General features: G+C 40.4%; 1 protein-coding gene across 1 annotated transcript in view; it reads right to left on the bottom strand.

Annotated features, from left to right (window-relative positions):
- LOC122548225 (gamma-aminobutyric acid receptor subunit rho-1-like) overlaps nt 1-15,201 on the bottom strand; it is a 46,884-nt gene extending 31,683 nt beyond the window's left edge. The window contains exons 1-2 of the mRNA XM_043686775.2: nt 15,057-15,201; nt 13,699-13,746 (exon numbers count right to left, since the gene is read on the bottom strand). Of these exons, the coding sequence (XP_043542710.1) occupies nt 13,699-13,746; nt 15,057-15,163 (155 nt within the window). The 5' untranslated portion in view covers nt 15,164-15,201. The remainder of the gene's footprint in view (nt 1-13,698; nt 13,747-15,056) is intronic.
- Between the last annotated feature and the right edge of the window lie 4,657 nt (nt 15,202-19,858).

The raw sequence follows: 19,858 nt of genomic DNA, 5'->3' as shown, positions 1-19,858 counted from the left end.
GACTTATCAATTTCCCAATACCATTTCCTGACTAATAAGGATTTCCCTCAGTTCTTCCTTCATTTTTGACCCTCTGTCCCCTAGCATTTCCAGGAGGTTATTTGTGTCCTCCTTAGTGAGCACAGATCCAAAGTATTTGTCCAATTGGTCTGCCATCTCTTTGTTCATAGAATCCTTACCAGATGGAAACAGGCCTTTCGGCCCAACAAGTCCACACCAACCCTCTGAAGGGCAACCCACCAAGACCCACTACTCTACATTTACCCCTGACTAATGTACTTAACCTATACATCCCTGAACACTATGGACAATTTAGCATGGTTAATTCACCTGACCTGCACATTTTTGGACAGTGGGAGGAAACCCACGCAGACAAGAGGAGAATGTGCAAGCTTGACACAGTCTCCCAATGCCAGAATCAAATCCAGGTCCTTGGTGCTGTGAAGCAACAGTGCTAACCACTGAGCCACCGTGCCATTGTCCATACGGAATTCATCTGATTTTAAGTATAAGGGACCTACATTTGTCTTCACTAGTCTTTTTCCCTTCACATATCTATAGAAGCTTTTGTAGTCAGTTTTATGTTATCTGCAAGCTCACTTTCATATTCTATTCTCCCCTTTTGAATTAAATTCTTTGTCCACCGCTGCTGAATTTTAAATTTCTCCCAGTCCTCGGGTTTACTGCTTTTTCTGGCCAATTTATATGCTGTTCCTTTGGCTTTAACACTATCCCTGATTTCCCTTTTTAGCCATGATTGAGCCACCCTCCCTGTTTCCTTAGCCCCAGATTTCTAAGTCTGATGAATTAGCTTCTCTCTATATATCCCAGTTATTCTCCTCAATATCTTTAAAAATCTGATCAAATTACCTTTTGAGCATCTAAATACACAACCGTAATTGTGTAATAAAATCAAAATACTGCGCTTGCCAGAAATCTGAAATTTTAAAAAATGCAACCGCTGTAAAAGCTCAGCAGCTCTGTCAGTGGCTGTAGAGAAAATAAAATCATTTCTCTATCCACGGATGCTGAATATTTCCTGCACTTTCTCATTTGTGTCACCTTTTGTTGTATTTTATTCTTGGATTTCGGATATCATTCCATTAATCTACACATTGCATTTCCTCCGAGGCCAATTCTTCCTAAAGTATGATGCCCAGACCAACTCAACGTTCCAGATGTGGTGTAACCAAGGCTTATACCAGCTCTACAAAATCATGTTTATAAACTTTAATCCATTTGATTTTAGTCTATTAGATATGGACTTTGTTATTTTCCTAAAGCTCCCAAATCTCCACTATTCCAGGCTTTCACCATTAGTAAGCATCCTGTTTTAGGCCCAAAGTTGATTACTTCATTTTTGCCTTCATTGAAATCTATTTGCCCAGATTTGCCTTTCCACTTCATCTACTAATGTTTCTTTGTATAATTTTGCTTTTGCTTCCATCTGTACTGCTTACAATTACACCTATTTTTGTGTCATTAGCAAAAATTTTGAGCTGTGGTTTCTCCCCAATATTTCAAGTGTTCAAAAATACGGTGAAATAGTTGAAACCTCAACATCAATTCTTGTCAGACATCAGTATTCACAGTCCACCAATTAGAGTACCAGCCTGTTATCTCTGTTCCCTGCTGCTCAGCCAACCTCAAATCTAGTTCAGTAATTTGCCTTTAAATTCCATGAAACTTAACTTCAGCAAATAATGTCTTTCGAGGGATTTCATCAAATGCCTTCTGTGAGTCAATATAAATTACGTCCATTGATAAGTCTCTATCAATGACTTTCAGGCAATATCAACCCTCTACAAAGAACGCATCTCTCTGATCTGTTGAAAATTTTCAAGGTATTCACTTACCCTATCCTTAATTACAAAAATTAATAAGGGTGGTAAGGACAAGCCAGGGAACTATAGACCAGTGAGCCTGACGTCGGTGGTGGGCATGTTGTTGGAGGGAATCCTGAGAGACAGGATGTACATGTATTTGGAAAGGCAAGGACTGATTAGGGATAGTCAACATGACTTTGTCCATGGCAAATCATGTCTCACACACTTGATTGAGTTTTTTGAAGAAGTAACAAAGAGGATTGATGAGGGAAGAATGGTAGATGTGATCTATATGGACTTAGTAAGGCATTCGACAAGGTTCCCCATGAGAGTCTGATTAACAAGGTTAGATCTCATGGAATACAGGGAGAACTAGCCATTTGGATACAGAACTTGCCCAAAGGTAGAAGACAGAGGGTGGTGGTGGAGGGTTGTTTTTCACACTGGAGGCCTGTGACCAATGGAGTGCCACAAGGATAGGTGCTAGGTCCTCTACTTTTTGTCATTTACATAAATGATTTGGATGCGAGCATTAGAGGTACAGTTAGTAAGTTTGCAGATGACACCAAAATTGGAGGTGTAGTGGACAGTGAAGAGGGTTACCTCAGATTACAACAGGATCTGGACCAGATGGGCCAATGGGCTGAGAAGTGGCAGATACAGTTTAATTCAGATAAATGCGAGGTGCTGCATTTTGGGAAAGCAAATCTTAGCAGGACTTATACACTTAATGGTAACGTCCTAGAGAGTGTTGCTGAACAAAGAGACCTTGGAGTGCAGGTTCATAGCTCCTTGAAAGTGGAGTTGGGGGTAGATAGGATGGTGAAGAAGGTGTTTGGTATGCTTTCCTTTATTGGTCAGAGTATTGAGAACAGTAGTTGGGAGGTCATGTTGCAGCTGTACAGGACATTGGTTAGGCCACTGTTCGAATATTGCGTGCAATTCTGGTCTCCTTCCTATCGGAAAGATGTTGTAAAACCTGAAAGGGTTCAGAAAACATTTACAAGGATGTTGCCAAGGTTGGAGGATTTGAGCTATAGGGAGAGGCTGAACAGGCTGTGGCTGTTTTCCCTGGAGTGTCGGAGGCTGTGGGGTGACCTTATAGAGGTTTACAAAATTATGAGGGGCATGGATAGGGTAAATAGGCAAAGTCTTTTCCCTGGGGTCGGGGAGTCCAGAGCTTGAGGGCATAGGTTTAGGGTGAGAGGGGAAAGATATAAAAGAGACGTAAGGGGCAACTTTTTCACACAGAGGGTGGTACGTGTATGGATTGAGCTGCCAGAGGAAATGGTGGAGGCTGGTACAATTGCAGCATTTAAGGGGCATTTGGATGGGTATATGAATAGGAAGGGTTTGGAGGGATATGGGCCGGGGGGTGGCAGGTGGGACTTGATTGGGTTGGGATATCTGGTTGGCATGGACAGGTTGGGCTGAAGGGTCTGTTTCCATGCTGTACATCTCTATGACTCTATTAATCTATGACTGATGTTAGACTAACTGGTTTTCCTCTCTCACCTCTCTTAAATAGCGAAGTGGTGTACACAAACGTCAAATCTGTGGGAACTTCCTGAATTGCAAGTTTTGCAAGATTATAGATCAGTATCCATCAATGTTCTCGCTCCCTTTAAAATCCTCTGAGGAAAATCTTATAGTCCTGGGGAACCTATAAGATTTCTCGTTATCATTATTTTCATAGAATCTCCACAGTGTGGAAGCAGACTATTTGGCCCATAGAGTCCACACCGTCCCTTCGAAGAACTTCCCACCCAGACTCATGCTATCCTTGTAACCCTGCATTTCTCATGGCTAATCCACCTAGCCTGCACACAATGGGTAATTTAGCATGGCCAATCCATCTAACCTACACATCTTTGGAGTATGGCAGGAATCTGAGTACCCAGAGGAAACCCATGCAAATAAGGGAAGAATGTGCAAACTCCATACAGTTGCCCAAGGGTGGAACTGAACTCAGGTCCTTGATGCAGTAAGGCAGCAGTGCTCACCACTGAGACACAATGCCAGTTTGAATATTATTTATATTAATATTGCTGAGTCCTTGTCCCTAATTTAATATGTTTCTTTGCAACATCTGGCAACCTTCCTCACCAGCAAAGAAAACTGTCATTTCCCTCATCATAAACAATATCACCATTATCAGTTTCCCATTGATCCTGACCAGATTTGTCCCTAAAACAATTGTGAAATTGTTTTATAATTATTTCATCTCCCTTGCAAGTTCATTTTCATACTGCATATATTATTTGTAGCTCTTACTATCTGTTTTGTTGCATTCCAGTTCTTTCTATTTTCTCAATCAGTAGAAACAGCACTTTGCTTTGCATGTTTGGATTCTCATTCTTGTCAGTTTTAGTGTACTTTTATGTTTTCCTATCTCTTTAATGTTCATGGCACCTCCCTACGTTGTTAGTCTCAAAATGGCTTACAATGGCTGGATCCTCTGCCATTTCACCAATATCCTTTCAATCTGATTTTGGAGCCTTGACATAAGACAGGCAACATGTATACATGTAGGCAACATCCTAATTACAACGGATATTATCTGTCCCTTTAATCTCCCACAACTGTCACATTGTACTCCCCTTTGTCCTTCTTTGAGGCAGCACGCTGACTCAGCAATTAGCACTGTAGTCCCATAGTGCCAGGGACCCGGGTTCAATTCCCACCTTGGGTGACTGTCTGTGTAGAGTTTACAGATTCTTCTTGTGTCTGCATAGATTTCCTCTGGGTGCTCCAGTTTCCTCCCATATTCCAAAGATGTGCAGGCCAGGTGAATTGGCCATGCTAAATTGCCCATAGTGTTAGGTACATTAGCCAGGGATAAATGTAGGGTGGGAGAATGGGTCTGGGTGAGTTCTCTTCAGAGAGCTGGTGTGGACTTGTTTGGCAAAGGGGCCTGTTTCCATACTGTAGGGAACCTAATCATCTTCTACCCTCTTTGAATAGCCTTCAGCAATGATTTGCATTCTGGCTATCTTTCCAACAGTGTTCTTATGCTCAAAGCTAACAATTGCACGTATCTTTTGGGTAGCATTAGTATCTACACATTGATATGCTCTGTCTTACCAGGGTGCCCTTACACTGCATACAAACCTCATTTTGAACCTACACTTCTCTAATGAGACTGAAATCATGAACAGGTGATGCAAATATTTCTCACTTGCCTTTTTGCAAGTGCCTCCAAATTGATGACTCCACCACTGAGGTGGAGACATTAACTGCAGGTGATCGTGCTTAGAATTATCCTGCTGTCCCCGGACTCTGACACAATAAATTTCAATACATAATCCAACCTGCCATTTCTCTGCCTGGAGCATTTATATTATTTTTATCCATTTGTCAGTCTATATTTTTTTCATGTTTTTCACACTAACTGGTACTAAATATTAATACATTGGACAAAAGTATGAACAACAAGTATTAAAGGCAAAAAGCCACAAGTCCTTTCCACTTTGCACCAAATCACCACTCATATCAATTTTTGTACTTGTTGATGCTATACTCCTATACTCTGTGTCAGTGGATATGGTTTACAATCATTTTCTACACATAAGTTGCAGGTACTGACTTAACTTCCATCATACAATAATTAGTTCTGAAGAAGGTTCATCAGACCCGAAACATTAACTCTGATTTCTCTTCACGGATACTGCCAGACCTGCTGAACTTTTCCACCAACGTTGGTTTTTCTTTTTGCTTTACAGCAGCTGCTTTCGGTTTTTATTTAGTAATTGGCACCTATTCAGTTGAATACAGTTGAATGACAATTGACTGCTACTGAAAGGCAATTGTCATTTTATCATTTTCAAAGTTCTAATTTAAATTAGAATATTAAAACAAAATCTCACCCAGTACTTAACAAAGAATTCACATTCTCAATAAATTCCCAGCTTTTGTGCTCTATTTACAATGCACTCTGTTTATGTTTGCTCTGTGAAACCACTCTGTGGATTAGTGATTGCAGTTATACTTCAATCATCAGTCTGTCCATCTCTCCACCCAGCCACCCAACACATTGGAATGACATGGTGTTTCATTATAACACATTACAATTAGTCAAGACTGCTCTTATTAAGAGATACTTAAATTTAAGGAATGATTCTTACAACAGGCAGATGTGCTTTGGAGCAGTTCTGTGATATTATATATTATGATGCTTACTCTGACAGTTTAGTTTCAATGCAATGTTCTTTGTTGATAATTTATATATTGGGAAGAAAGGAACCGTACACTAATTTGAAATGAGGCCATTCCAAAGCTAATAAATCAATAACAAATCAAATCATTTTAAGGCAATTCTACTCAGTTGAAAGTGTTCGATGCAGATGAACATGACTAGAATTGGTCAGATCATCCAAAGTGGGGTTACCAGAGGCAGTTTAAACTATTTTAAGTGAAACACCAGATCCCAGAAAACCTTCTTTGTTGCCATTGGTAATAACAGCTTGGGAATTATAGTCCAGCACTAACCAATGCCTAATCTAGTAGGAGTTCCCTGGATTGAGGAATTAACATGTAATGGGTGGATTCTCATGGCAGCATTGACAGAGCTGGGACACCCAAATACAAGACAGCAAACTATTCCATTAAATAATCCCTTGGGTTCAGTGCTGGCAAGTCCAGCAACATTTAGAAAACCTATTCTTGGAATGTGAGTGACACAGGGCCAAGCTGACTCCAGAGACCGTTAAAAGCAGCGGTGAGACCCAATCCTCAGATTCCTGTCCTCCATTCCCTGCACTAACAATACTTGTTGGCACAGGATGCAAGTAATATGCCCACAGCTGCACTCCCAACCTGGCTGGTTTTATTGTCAGGGTAAGTATCTCAGATCCACCCCCATCCATAATTTTCATGGAGTTCCATCAAATTCTTTAGGACCTATGGCACACAGACCCTCAGAGGAAATGTGAACTAATGTCTGAATTCAGAAATCCCTTGCAACGTATGCTTAAAAAGTTTATAAATGTCCTTCCAAACACCCATCCCTCTTCATGCTCTCTATGCCCCCTGAATATCCCCTCCAATACCCATTTCCCCAGTGTGGTCCCCAAGTTCAAGAAGCATTTATACTGAAACCCTCTGGCAACTTTATTAACAGATGCAGATGGTCAGAGATCTGGTTCTCCAGGTGACATTGTTATGAATGCTTGGCTGAAGTCCAAATCACATTAATGGACTAGCTCAGCAGGGATCTGTTCATTCATGCTAATGTTGAGAGTTACCTTGATTGACATATTTGAAGTTATAATGAGATATTCTGCCTTTGAACTGCTTTTACAGTCTGTATGTTTACTAGCAAGATTAAGCTGTATGAAATGGGATAAGGTTTCTGTAATTGAAACCATAAATGGCAGCGTGATTGACACCCTTACAGAGCTATCAGTGCAACATTTTTTTTAAAGTAAAATTTAGAATGACAGTTCTTTCATGACCTGCCATAGATATATAGCTCATTTGTTCTGTACGTAGTTACATACTAGGTGGCCATATAGATGATACAGGGGGGTATATCAGTCACCTGGGGTCATGGAGGCAAGGAAATCATATGACGTCAGAAAACATATAAAGGGATATGAGGAGTGAGGGGGGTGAGGGAGTGTATGGAGGGAGTATTTGAGGACCTAACAGCCATTAAAATGGCTGGGACAAAGAGAACTGAATTGTTTTTGTCAGAACAGTTCACCTCTTCAACTGCCCACCCACATGGCATCATTGAACTGTTTCTGGGGTTTGTGGGCCTGATTTAGTCTCACCTGGAATTGAAATAATGCATGTGGGGACCATTTATTCAGAGACAGATTTGCTGAGTTGTATAATTTCCCAACTCATGCTTCCAGCCTAATAATAAAAATCCAGCCCAATGGTTTTCATTTCCCTTCCATAACAGTTTTGAGAAAATTGCTGTCTATTTGAATCACTTAAATCCTTGTGATGATGGTGTCCCTTCAAAATGAATTCCAAGTTTGTAACAGGCCAAGTCATTAATAGCACCAGAGAATATGGCCTGTGCTTGTAGAGGAAATTCAAAAGATTCAAAAGTAAAAAAAGGGGGCGGCACAGTGGCACTGCTGCCTCACAGCGCCAGAGACCCAGGTTCAATTCCCACCTCAGGCAACTGTCTGTGTGGAGTTTGCACATTCTCCCTGTGTCTGTGTGGGTTTCCTCCAGGTGATCCAGTTTCCTCCCACAGCCCAAAAAATGTGCGGTTAGGTGAATTGGCCGTGCTAAATTGCTCGTAGTGTTAGGTGAAGGGGTAAATGTAGGGAAAGTGGTCTGGGTGGCTCTTCGGAGGGTCAGTGTGGACTTGTTGGGCTGAAGAGCCTATTTCCACACTGTAAGTAATCTAATCTATGGAAATATCAGTTCAGATTTTGCAGTCAGTGGTAATGCAAGGCTATTCACTGCTGACTTTGAAGAAAGCCTCATTGAGAGATCTTGTGATTTCAGTAGCGAAGTTTCTAACCCTCACAACAATTGCAATCACCATTGAGCTAGGAAAAGAAAAGAACTAAAATCAAACCATTTCAAAATTTTACAAAACGTTAAATGAAGATTGGGACATATAAATGGGAGTAAGTTTGAAGATAAAATGTCATAGACAAAGAAAAGCTTGTTTTTTTTTTCAAAAATAAATTACTTAAAAGGTCAGGAACTTGGGAAGGTAGTAGAGTGGCAATTTCAGTAGATTAGCTTTCCAGAGGCTCAGATTAATGGTCCACAGGCATGAGTTAAAATATCACCGCTGTAGCCCACCATAAGAGGAAATATATTTTCAGCATCTACCCTGCCAAGTCTGTAAGAATATTATGTGTTTCAATAAGATCATCTTACATTCTTCTAAACACCAGTGGATACAGGCAAACTATCCAACATTTCTTCATAAAATACACCTTCATCCCATGAATCATTCAATTAAGCTTTTTCTAGACTGCTCTAATGCAATTATATCCTTTCTTAAATAAAATACCCAAAACTAAACGCAGTAATCCAGATGTGAGCTCACCCTGTAGAACTGTTGCAATATGTCTCTACTTTTATATTCCATTTCCCTTAAAATAAACAACAATATTCCATTTTCCAGTACTGGACAAAAGTAAAATGAAGTGTCAGTCTAGTGAAGCTACAGCACAGGATTACAAACTAGCATGCAATAGACAGAGCAAAATGACCCCACAACTAATGGGTCAGATTTAAACTCTGAAGTTCAGCCATATCGAGTTATGAATCATGGATAATTAAACAACTAACCTAAAGAAGAGGAGCTTCCTCAACATGTCCATCCTCAGTGATGGAAGATATAAGTATGTAAGATAAGACGAATATGTTTCTTTTTCATTCATAAGATGAGGGCATCCCTGACTAGACCAGCATTTATTGTCCATTCCTAATTGCCCAGAGGGCAGTTAAGAGTTAGCCACATTGCTGTGGGTCTGGAGTCATCAGACCAGGTAGGTTATGGATTAGTGGTGCTGGAAGAGCACAGCAGTGCATCCAAGGTGCAGCGAAATTGACGTTTTGGGCAAACACCCTTCATCAGGAATAAAGGCAGAGAGCCTGAAGCGTGGAGAGATAAGCTAGAGGAGGGTGGGGGTGGGGAGAAAGTAGCATAGAGTACAATAGGTGAGTGGGGGAGGGAATGAAGGTGATAGGTCAGGGAGGAGAGGGTGGAGTGGATAGGTGGAAAAGGAGATAGGAAGGTAGGACAAGTCTGGACAAGTCATGGGGACAGTGCTGAGCTGGAAGTTTGAAGCTAGGGTGAGGTGGGGGGAAGGGAAAATGAGGAAACTGTTGAAGTCCACATTGGTACCCTGGGGTTGAAGTGTTCCGAGGTGGAAGATGAGGCGTTCTTCCTCCAGGCGTCTGGTGGTGAGGGAGCGGCGGTGAAGGAGGCCCAGGACCTTCATGTCCTTGGCAGAGTGGGAGGGGGAGTTGAAATGTTGGGCCACGGGGCGGTGTTGTTGATTAGTGTGGGTGTCCCGGAGATGTTCCCTAAAGCTCTCTGCTAGGAGACGCCCAGTCTCCCCAGTGTAGAGAGACCGCATCGGGAGCAACGGATACAATAAATGATATTAGTGGATGTGCAGGTAAAACTTTGATGGATTTGGAAGGAAATTACATCAATGTACGAGATGGGTTTTTCTGACAATCAGCAATGGATTAATGGTCATCATTAGACTCCTAATTCCTGATTTTTATTCAATTCAAATTTTGTCATCTGCTGTGGCAGGATTCAAACCCGGATTCTTAGAACATTATCTGGGTCTCTTGGAGTAATATTACCTCTAGGCCATCACCTTCCCATTTGAAGCCACCTTCAGCCACAAATGCTAAGTAAATAATCCATCTCTACCTCCTCCTCAGAGGCCAATCTTCTCCCAATTTAATAAATTACATGTGACATCAAAAAATGGCTGAACTCACTGAATACTATGAAGGCTATGCATTCTGACAACATCAAAGCTGTGGTACAGAACTAACTGCTCTCTAGTCAAATTGTTCCAGTACAGCTGCAACATTGACATCTCCAGTACCTAACAATTGGGAAGATTGTGCAGACATATGTCCTGCACATAAAAAGGAGACTATTTCATCTTGGCAAACTATTGTCCCATCTCTCTCCTCTTAGTTATCAACAAAGTTAAAGAAATGGTCATCAATAGTCTAACAAAGTGGCACTAACTCACTAATTTACCTCAAATAACACACTCACTAATGCTGAGTATGGGTTCTGCCAGGGTCACTCAGCTCCAGACATCATTATCCTTTATCCTAGTATGGACAAAAGAGCTGAATTTTAGAGTTGGTGAGAGTGACTATCCTGATATTAAAGCAGCATTTTACCAAACGTAGCATCAAGGATTACTAATACAATGAACATTAATGTGAATCTCAGAGAAAACCATTCCCTGATTGGAGTCAGACCAAGCATAACAGAACGTGTAATAAAAGCAAATTACTGCAGATGCTGGAATCTGAAACCAAAAGAGAAAATGCTGGAAAATCTTTGACAAAGCTTTAACAAAGGGTCAGTTAGACTCAAAACGTCAGCTTTTTTCTCTCCTTACAGAAAGTGTAATTGTTGGAGGTCAATCATATCAGTCCTGGTATATCACTGCAGGAATTCTCCAGGGAGGTGTCCTAGGCCCAACCATCTTCAGCTGCCTCTCTCAATGACCTTTACCTTCCCTCCATAAGGTCAGAAGTGGGGATGCTGTTGATGATGAGAAAGTGTTTAATACTTAAAATGCTGAAGAATTTGTACCTTTAAGAAGCTGGAGAACATTACAATGAACATTCACATAATACAAGTGCCAGATAATGACCATCTTGAACAATGACATTACCATTACTGAATCTCCAACTATCAATGTCTTGTGGATTACCATTGAACAGAAACTCAACTAAAACAGTGATATAAATACTGCAGCTACAGGATCAGATCAGAGAATGGGAAATTAGTGGGGAAACAATTCATCGCTTGACTGTCTGAAACCTGTCCACCATCTGCAAGGCACATGTCAGGAATGTGATGGCATACTCTCCACTTGGCTAATTAAGTGTTAATACACTCAATACCATCTGGGACAAAGGAGCCTGCCTAATTAGTGCTCCACCTGAAGCACTCGTGCCCTCTACCACAGACAAACAGTTGTGACAGTTGTGTGTATCATCTACAAGATGCATTGCAATTACTCAACGTGGTTTCTTTCACTGCATCCCAAACCCCAGAACCTTTACTCTGCCACTGCAAGATATCAAATGCATAGGGATACTAGCACCTGTACACTCTCCACCAAACCAGACACCATTCCATGTTGGAATTGTATCAACATCCCTTCACTGTCACAGTGTCAAATCCTGTGACTCCCCTCCTAAAAGTGTTTAGACTACATTTGTTCAAAAAGACATTTCACCATTACCTTCTCAAAGGCTGTTACAGATAGCTAATAAATGCTGACCTTGCTATTGTTGCTCACATCGAATGAGCAAATTAAAAATCTAATAATTAACCACAATGGAAAGAGCTAACAACATTCTACAAATGTAATTTGTTTTCAGGACAAGAAAGGTTGTTCAGAGGTAAATATTACTGCAATCACCGTTAAAAACTGACTTATACCTCACTGAACAAAGTTAATATTTTACGGGTTTTTAATAATGATATGCAAATGCAGAGCAAGTACCAGATCAGTTGATTTCACTGATTATTGCCTCTGCTTGTGGGGTATGGGGAGGGGAGCTGAAAAATGTGTTGCTGGAAAAGCGCAGCAGGTCAGGAAACTGAAGAAGGGCTTATGCCCGAAACGTTGATTCTCCTGCTCCTTTGATGCTGCCTGACCCGCTGCGCTTTTCCAGCAACACATTTTTCACTCTGATCTCCAGCATCTGCAGTCCTCACTTTCTCCTAGTATGGGGAGGGGAGGATGGTTCACCCCACAGTCGGTGGCAGAGTAATGAGTGACAGACCTTTTGTGCATTTGTGCAAAATCTTGAAGCTGTCGCCTGATTTAGCAGGTTGATGATGGTGAATGCTGACACTGTCAAACACTCTGTAAAGACTAGGCCATCATTTTAGTGAGTCAGTGGTTAGTCTATAAAACAGGTTTTCTTGAGAGATGAGGAAACAGATAAAATTGATTAATTTAAATTCTGATTAGATCTCTCAAGAATAATATTTTGTGATACAGTATATGGGTAATTTGACGTATAAGAAGTGTAGCACATTAGGAAGGCGTGGATAATTCTAAATCTTGAAGCTGTCAGCAATTAAGCTTTTCCTGGATATTGATTACCATTATTTTGCAGCTCTGTTATTGTTATATCATGCAACCATCAGGATAGTAGAAGGTTATGTAGGTGGGCTTTGGTCCCTTCTCATGTAGAAATTCCAACGTTCTAGCAGGGCTGGGGTACAAGTTAAATGCAGGCTAACATTTCCAGTCTAGATGACTCTTCATCAGCTCTTCATGTTAGCTTGTTCTCTCTGCATGGATGCTGCCTGACCAGTTGTGAATTCCAGCATTTTTTCCTTTAAGTAGTTTCTAGAATCTGCAGTAATTTTCTCCTAGAAGGTCAAGTGGTTCATTTTCTGACCCCACCCCTTAAAACCTTGTCATCATCTACAAGGCTTATATGAATATATTTGATGGAATATTTATGTGCAGTTACAGCAGTTCTCAAGAGCTTGCCTCTATTCTGGATGGAACATCCTTCCCCCAGGATTCAATATCCACCAGCAGCAGTCTCTGGCTGCAGTATGTAAACCTGTAGAACCTCAGAGGCATTGAGTAAAGCTGATGGGGCCATTTTAACCTTTGTATGATACGGAAAAATAAACAAATTGGGTTCACAGCCTGTTTTACTCCCCGCCTGACTTCACTTTTGTTTTATTTTATCAACCAATATAAATTATATAAACAAAGAGTTAACATAAACAATCATATACAAGAAACAACAATTTACAAGGAAAGGGGCGGCAAAGCCAGACCCCAAATCCCAAACCCCACTGTTCAACTAATTTTCAGGGAAACGAGGACAACTCTCAAATCCCCTGACTTCACTTTAATACGAGATTAATGAAATATACAATTGGCCAGGGTGTGACTAGGATAATTGATGCAATCCTATTGATTTCCCATGAGGTCCTGTTACAATTCCTTATAATGTACATGGCTAACAAATGTTGAATACTGAATTTAAAAGATACAAACCTTTTAATTTTGGTCAAATCAATGATTGTATGAAGAATTATACAAACATTCAGCACAAGTATATAGCGATATTAGAAGGTTGTCACTATGATAGAATAGCAGATAAAGTGTACTTGGCTGCCAACCCCCCAGTCTCTTACCTGCCCTGCTTTTTTGTTTCTTCAACATCTCTCCCAAATCTCTGGGATCTGCTTTCCATAAACAAGGAACAGTTAGGAAAAAAGGAATACATGAAAATAGCCATCTTTTACAAGCAATCCAATAATTTCATGATCACTTTCACAGACACCAGTTTTTCTAATTTTTGAACTGTTCGTATTCTCAGCATAGCACGCTTAAGTTCATAGGGGAAAGTGAGGACTGCATTGTCAGCTACTAATGGTTCCCATTAGCTGCTATTGATTGCCCCAGTCTTTCCTTTGCCCATTTTTCAACTATTGTTCTCTTTCCCTGAACACCATCTCCACCTATCATTTATTCCTCACCTCTCCACCCATCCCACCTTCAGCAGATATACCAAACCTTTCCTAGCTACAATCAGTTCTGAAAAGGTGTCACTGGACCTGAAATGTTAGCTCTGCTTTCTCTCCACAGTTGCTACCAGAACTGCTGAGTTTTCCCAGTAATCTCTGTCTTTGAAACATGATTAGTTACTGGAATTTTGCATTAATCTCATTTGCTATTATTTTCTCTCAATTGTTGAGTACTCCTTTATCTAGTAGCTTTGATATTTATTTTCATTTTCTGATTCTAGTTAATTCTTGTTGTCTTCTCTGCTTGAAGACATAATTGGCAAAACAGCTCTCCTGTCAATTTCCATTCAGCAGATCCCACCTTGGGTGTTTCCAGAGCAAAGACCTATTGTTTAGATGGCCAAGGCATTTGCCTGACTGTAGAGATTACTTCGACAACATGACAGTGGTGGTGAATGGAGGTTGTCATTCCATTGTCATCACACGGGGGTACCCCGTTGATTGTCATAAGCTAGATCACCGGTCTCAACAATGAGTTGAGGGTGGAATCGTGGTGGGGGGCGGGGTTATCAACTCTGCTTCTATGAGGCATGAGTGCCCCACTAGATGTTGAAGTGATATCACAAAATGACAGATTCAGAGACTAGAACTCTCAGATCTGTTTAATAAGACTATCAGCAGTGGGGCTGAAAGCTTCCGACTTAGATCTGGAAATGCTATCGCTGAACCACAGTACATTGGTCTGCTAACATCTTAACACAGTTATATGCGTAACACAGCATATGTGCCTATAAAAGTGAGAATAACAGTGCCTATCTACTGAGAATACATAAACACATGATCTATGTAAGTTTTAAGAAGTTTAAATATTTATATGCTATAACATAATACCTAGTATTAATTAAAAGAGTACATCATGCAAATATCTAAAAACAAAACCATTCAGATAGTAAAAAAATACAAAGGATGGAACAGATTCATATTCTTATTAATCTAAGTTCACCCATCAGTTTTGTTTCTCTTACCTGCTCTGATGATATTCATGCATTTGATCTTTTCTCCTCTGCCTTTCTGAATTGCTTTCTACCAACCAAAAACAGCAATAAAAGGGCAAGAGATGACTAAACCACATAATGACAATGAGAAGTCTAAAGAATACTGTCGGGGAAGAAAAAGAAAAAAAGCCACACAAATCCTAATTGTTTTTCAAATGCTGCTATTCTCTTTCAGTTCTCACTGGCTGATGGCTAAAAAAAATCACAAAACATTTAATCTGGTCTGTGGTCCTAGCAATTTGAAATAAACCAGTAAATCCCACTGAGTCATATGAGAGGATTTTCAGTCAGCTAAGATTTAATTCTGCACATGTGAGATTGAGAGATACCGTCTTTAACTGATACCTCGACACATAAATACATAAATTACTGATTCTGATCAGGGCTGTTATGGAACTAAACATCTGATTAGAAATTCAATAATTATTGATGGCAATATGCTGGGACTTACAGAATAGTCAGCTTATTAATGTTGTTACTGCCCATTTAAAGTCAATTGGAAATTAGGAAATTAGGGCAATTTTAAGCAAGAATAGTCACAGGCAATATCTGCTGAATTATTTGCTAACTATTAGGAATGAATCAACTTTTACTTCCATTATAGGAACATGTATCATGATCAGTGCTGCAAACATAGAATTAATACGTCAAGAGTGTGTTGCAGGAAAAGAACAGCAGGCCAGGCAGCATCCACGGAGCAGGAGAGTCGTTGTTTCAGGCATAAGGCCTTGGATTCCTGATGCTGCCTGATCTATTGTGCTTTTCCAGCAACACACTCTTGACTCTGATCTCCAGCATCTCCAGTCCACACCTCCTCATCAAATCCATACATGGTGATTTTGACTTGGCGCAACTCCTACTTTAGACATATTACTCAGGAATCAGAGCCTGATATGACCCCCCAATTGTGGCTAGGTGTGCCTCCCCCTTTTAAATCCTCTGATATCATTTTAATGTCACATCACTATGATGCAGTTTGGTGCCATTTCTGTCAGGGTGACAACTCTCTAGTATTCCCCTGGAGTCACCAGCAATTGGAGACTAATCTCTTGGTCACAGTTATGAGAAGCCAGGGAGAAGCATCATTGAAGCATTTTTTAAATTATATCAAACACTTCCATTTCTTACTTATAAAATTAGTGAACAAAAGGATAAAGAATGTTTTAAATCTACTGGAATTCTTTAAAGATGTAACTCAAAGAGTCGATGAAAGAGAGCAAGTGAATAAGGTTTATTTGGACTTTCAGAAGGCTTTTGACAAAGTCCCAAATAAGACATGAGTGTGCAAAATTAACATACTTGGAGTTGAGAGTAGTGTAGTGAGATGGATTAAAAAAACTGGTCGACAGACAGGAAGCAAAGAATTTGTCTTTTTCCAAATGACAGGCAGTGATTAATGAGGTACTTCAGGGATCAGTGGTAAGAGCCCACCTATTCAAAAAATTAAAGTGTCAGAGGAGGGAATTAAATTAAATAACTGCAAATTTGCAGAAGACACAAAGTCAGCTCGGTGGGTGGGTGAGCAGTGAGGAGGATGCAGAGATGCTTCAGTGTGACTTGGACAAGTTGAATAAGTGGGCAAATGCATGTTTGATTAACTATAATGCAGATAACTGTGAGGTTATCCACTTTGGAGCAGAAACTGGAAGATGGGTTATTATCTGAATGGCTATAAACTGAGAAAAACGAATGTGTCACAACACCTGGGTGTCCTTGTGCACCAATGGCTGAAGGTAAACATGCAAGTGCAGCAGATGGTAAATAAGACAAATGTTATGTTGGTCTTCATAATGAGAGGATTCAAGTACAGGAGCGGGGATGTCTTGCTGCAATTACACAGGGCCTTACTGAGACCACGCCTGGAATAACATATGCAGTTTTGGTCTCATCTGTGGAAGTCTATTCTTGCTATAGAGGGAGTATAGTAAAAGTGTATTAGACTGATGTCTAGGATGCCAGGACTGACATATGAGTAGATGTTGAATTGGTTAGGATTATATTTGTGAGCTTTCAGAAGAATGAGGGAGAATAAATACAGTAGAAACCTATAAAATTCTATCTAGATTAGACAGGGTAGATGAGGAAGGATGATCCTCATGACTGGATAAGTCTGGAACCAGGGCTCACTATCTAAGGATATGGGGTAATCATTTAGGACTGAGATAAGGAGAATTCCTTCACCTAGAGAGGGTGAACCTGTAGCGTTCACAAATGCAGAAAGCAATCAAGGTTAAAACTTTGTATGATTCAAGAAGGAGTTGGACATAGCACTTGGGCTAAATGGATCAAAGGATATGAAGGAAAAGCAGGAATAGGTTATTGAGTTGGATGGACAGCCATAATCATAATGAATGGCAAGGCTGCATGGGCTGTAGGGGCTGCATGGCCCACTCCTGCTCCTATTTTCTATGTTTCTAAATGGCAGGTGAGAAGTTGTGTGATGTAACCTCAAGGAATATATCTAACAGTCAGAGGTGTTATACCTACTTAGCAAGTATTCAGATAGTTACCTTAGAAGTACTGAACAGACACTCCACTCCCCCACCATCCACATCAGGGCAACCCTGTTCACTTTAATTTGGAGAGCAGAGGTTCTGATCCTCACTAGCCAGTTTTGAACTCTGCTGAACAAAGCAGTTAACTTACCAGTCAGGGAGGAACTCAACAAGATAATGACGGTTTTACCAAACTGGAACAGCTCAGATCAATAGGTGAAGCGTAAATGTATGAATGTCAGAATATGACCATATTTGGGACACTTGCAGCGAACTTGAAGGATTTAGAGGCAAGTGGTACTCAACATGGCGGTCCCAATATGATGGGCAGAAACTGTTTACACATTGCTGGGTGGAAGTGCACCACATAGTAGATTAGTAATGGACATAAAAATGAAGTTCTATATCTATGACTGAAACATTCCCTTTGCATATTCAAGTGAAGGGCCTAGCATCTCTTTGGGGCCCTCCTCTCAAATATTGGTTTGTCCTGAGGCAGTAAGTGCAAGAAAACCTTGCCTGGGGAACACCTGCTAGGTTTTACCCAAATGTGGAGCCAGGAGAAATGCACCTCTTTAGCCATATCAAGTGATAAGGTTAGGGTTAGGGTTTGGGTAAGCGACATTAATTAATTGCCATCACCGTTCCTTCTCCATGTTGCTTTGTTCTTGGTCCTGATTTCTGGTTTCATTTTCTCCCAGTTCTCCAGGCTTTCGTCCCAGATCTCCCGTGTTCTGGGCCCTAAATTTGATCTCCCACACTCATGACTTCAATTCTGCCAGAATCCAGATTTAGCCCTCCCAAGTACCCCCAGACCCAGAAGCTAATTAAGCTCCATCTCAATCTGTCTGTAATGGTAAACCATTAACTTTTTAAAGCATGATGTATTATTACAAGTATTTGAAAAATGAGAACTGAATATGTTGCATTAAAACCAAAACTGCAAATAAGTTGAGAAAAGGCCTTACATGAAAGACTAAGAAGTCCATTCTGAGTCAAAAGTGGTTGTCAAAAATATTAATACTTAATTGAATGTAACTGCGATGATATTACAGAGATCTGGTCAAAGCAAAGAAGGAGCTTTTGGATGACAAATGTGGAGCTAGATGATCCTACAACTCTCCGTAGCAATAGAGGTCATATTCATGTGTTCTGTAAGTAGTTGCAGTAATGCAACATGTGTCATATTGTTTACTTCATAAGAATTTTCTAGTTAGACAAAATGGTGGATATTAGTCTGAAAGGAACCTTCACGCAGCAAGTACCACCATTCAAATAGGGCAGTGTGAGCTAACATCGTTATAACTAAAATGGCCATGTTTGGTAATGACTGATAATGCAAAATGTGAGAAAGTCCCAGATCAGAATTTGCAATATCTTACACATTCACTTTGTACTTTTGAAACTTTTCAAAATCAGAGCAAGCAGTGCATTGAAATAATCACCCAATGCTTCAATTGAACCTGCCTCCACTACATTACCAGACGGTGCTTCCGGCTCTTATCTAATTAAGTGAGTAACAGTTAATTTTTTCCTAGCTCCTTTGTTTCTCTTGCAAATCACATTAAATCAATACCCTTTCATTCTTGATCCTTTCCCAAGTGGCAACAGTTTCTCTGTATCTAGTCTGTCGAGCCTGCTCACGATTTTGAAAACCTGTGTCAGGTCTCTCCTTAGCCTTCTTCTCTCCAGACAAAAAAGTCCCAAATTCTTCAATCTATCCTCACAATTGCAGAGTCTCATCCTGCAATGATTCTTGTAAATCCCCTCTGCACATTCTGCAATCCATTTACATCTTTCCTTACATGTGGTGCCCAGAACTGTACGCAGTACTCTAGCTGAGGTCTAACAAATGCCTCAATGTGACCTTAACCAACATTATCCTCTCAAACAACTCCACAAAAATACAAAAATTGATCATTCATTGCAATTTTTTTCTGTTTTTATTCATTTAACAATTGCAGTGAATCTTCATGGGGCTAGGTTAAAAATCACACAGCACCCCCACAGCCACCTGATGAAGGAGCGCTTCGAAAGTTAGTGCTTCCAAATTAATCTGTTGGACCATACTTGATGTTGTGTGATTTTTAATTTTGTCCGCCCCAGTAAAACACTGGCACCTCCAATCCATGAGGCTAGTCAACTTAGTTAGGTAGACAGCTAGTGAGTGGTTCAGAATAGTTTCCAGAAGCATTGGCCTCAAACCCTACTCTAGTTGTTGTAGACCTGGGCCCTGCCTCCTCATCTTGTCCAGCACAGATCACTTGTTAACTTCAC

The sequence above is a fragment of the Chiloscyllium plagiosum genome, unplaced genomic scaffold (genome assembly GCF_037043375.1).
Source record: "Chiloscyllium plagiosum isolate Xiang-an unplaced genomic scaffold, Cpla_swu_hap1 HiC_scaffold_3, whole genome shotgun sequence".
Taxonomy (NCBI): domain Eukaryota; kingdom Metazoa; phylum Chordata; class Chondrichthyes; order Orectolobiformes; family Hemiscylliidae; genus Chiloscyllium; species Chiloscyllium plagiosum.
Note: the sequence above shows the minus strand (reverse complement) of the source record. Positions and strands in the feature narration are given on the sequence as shown.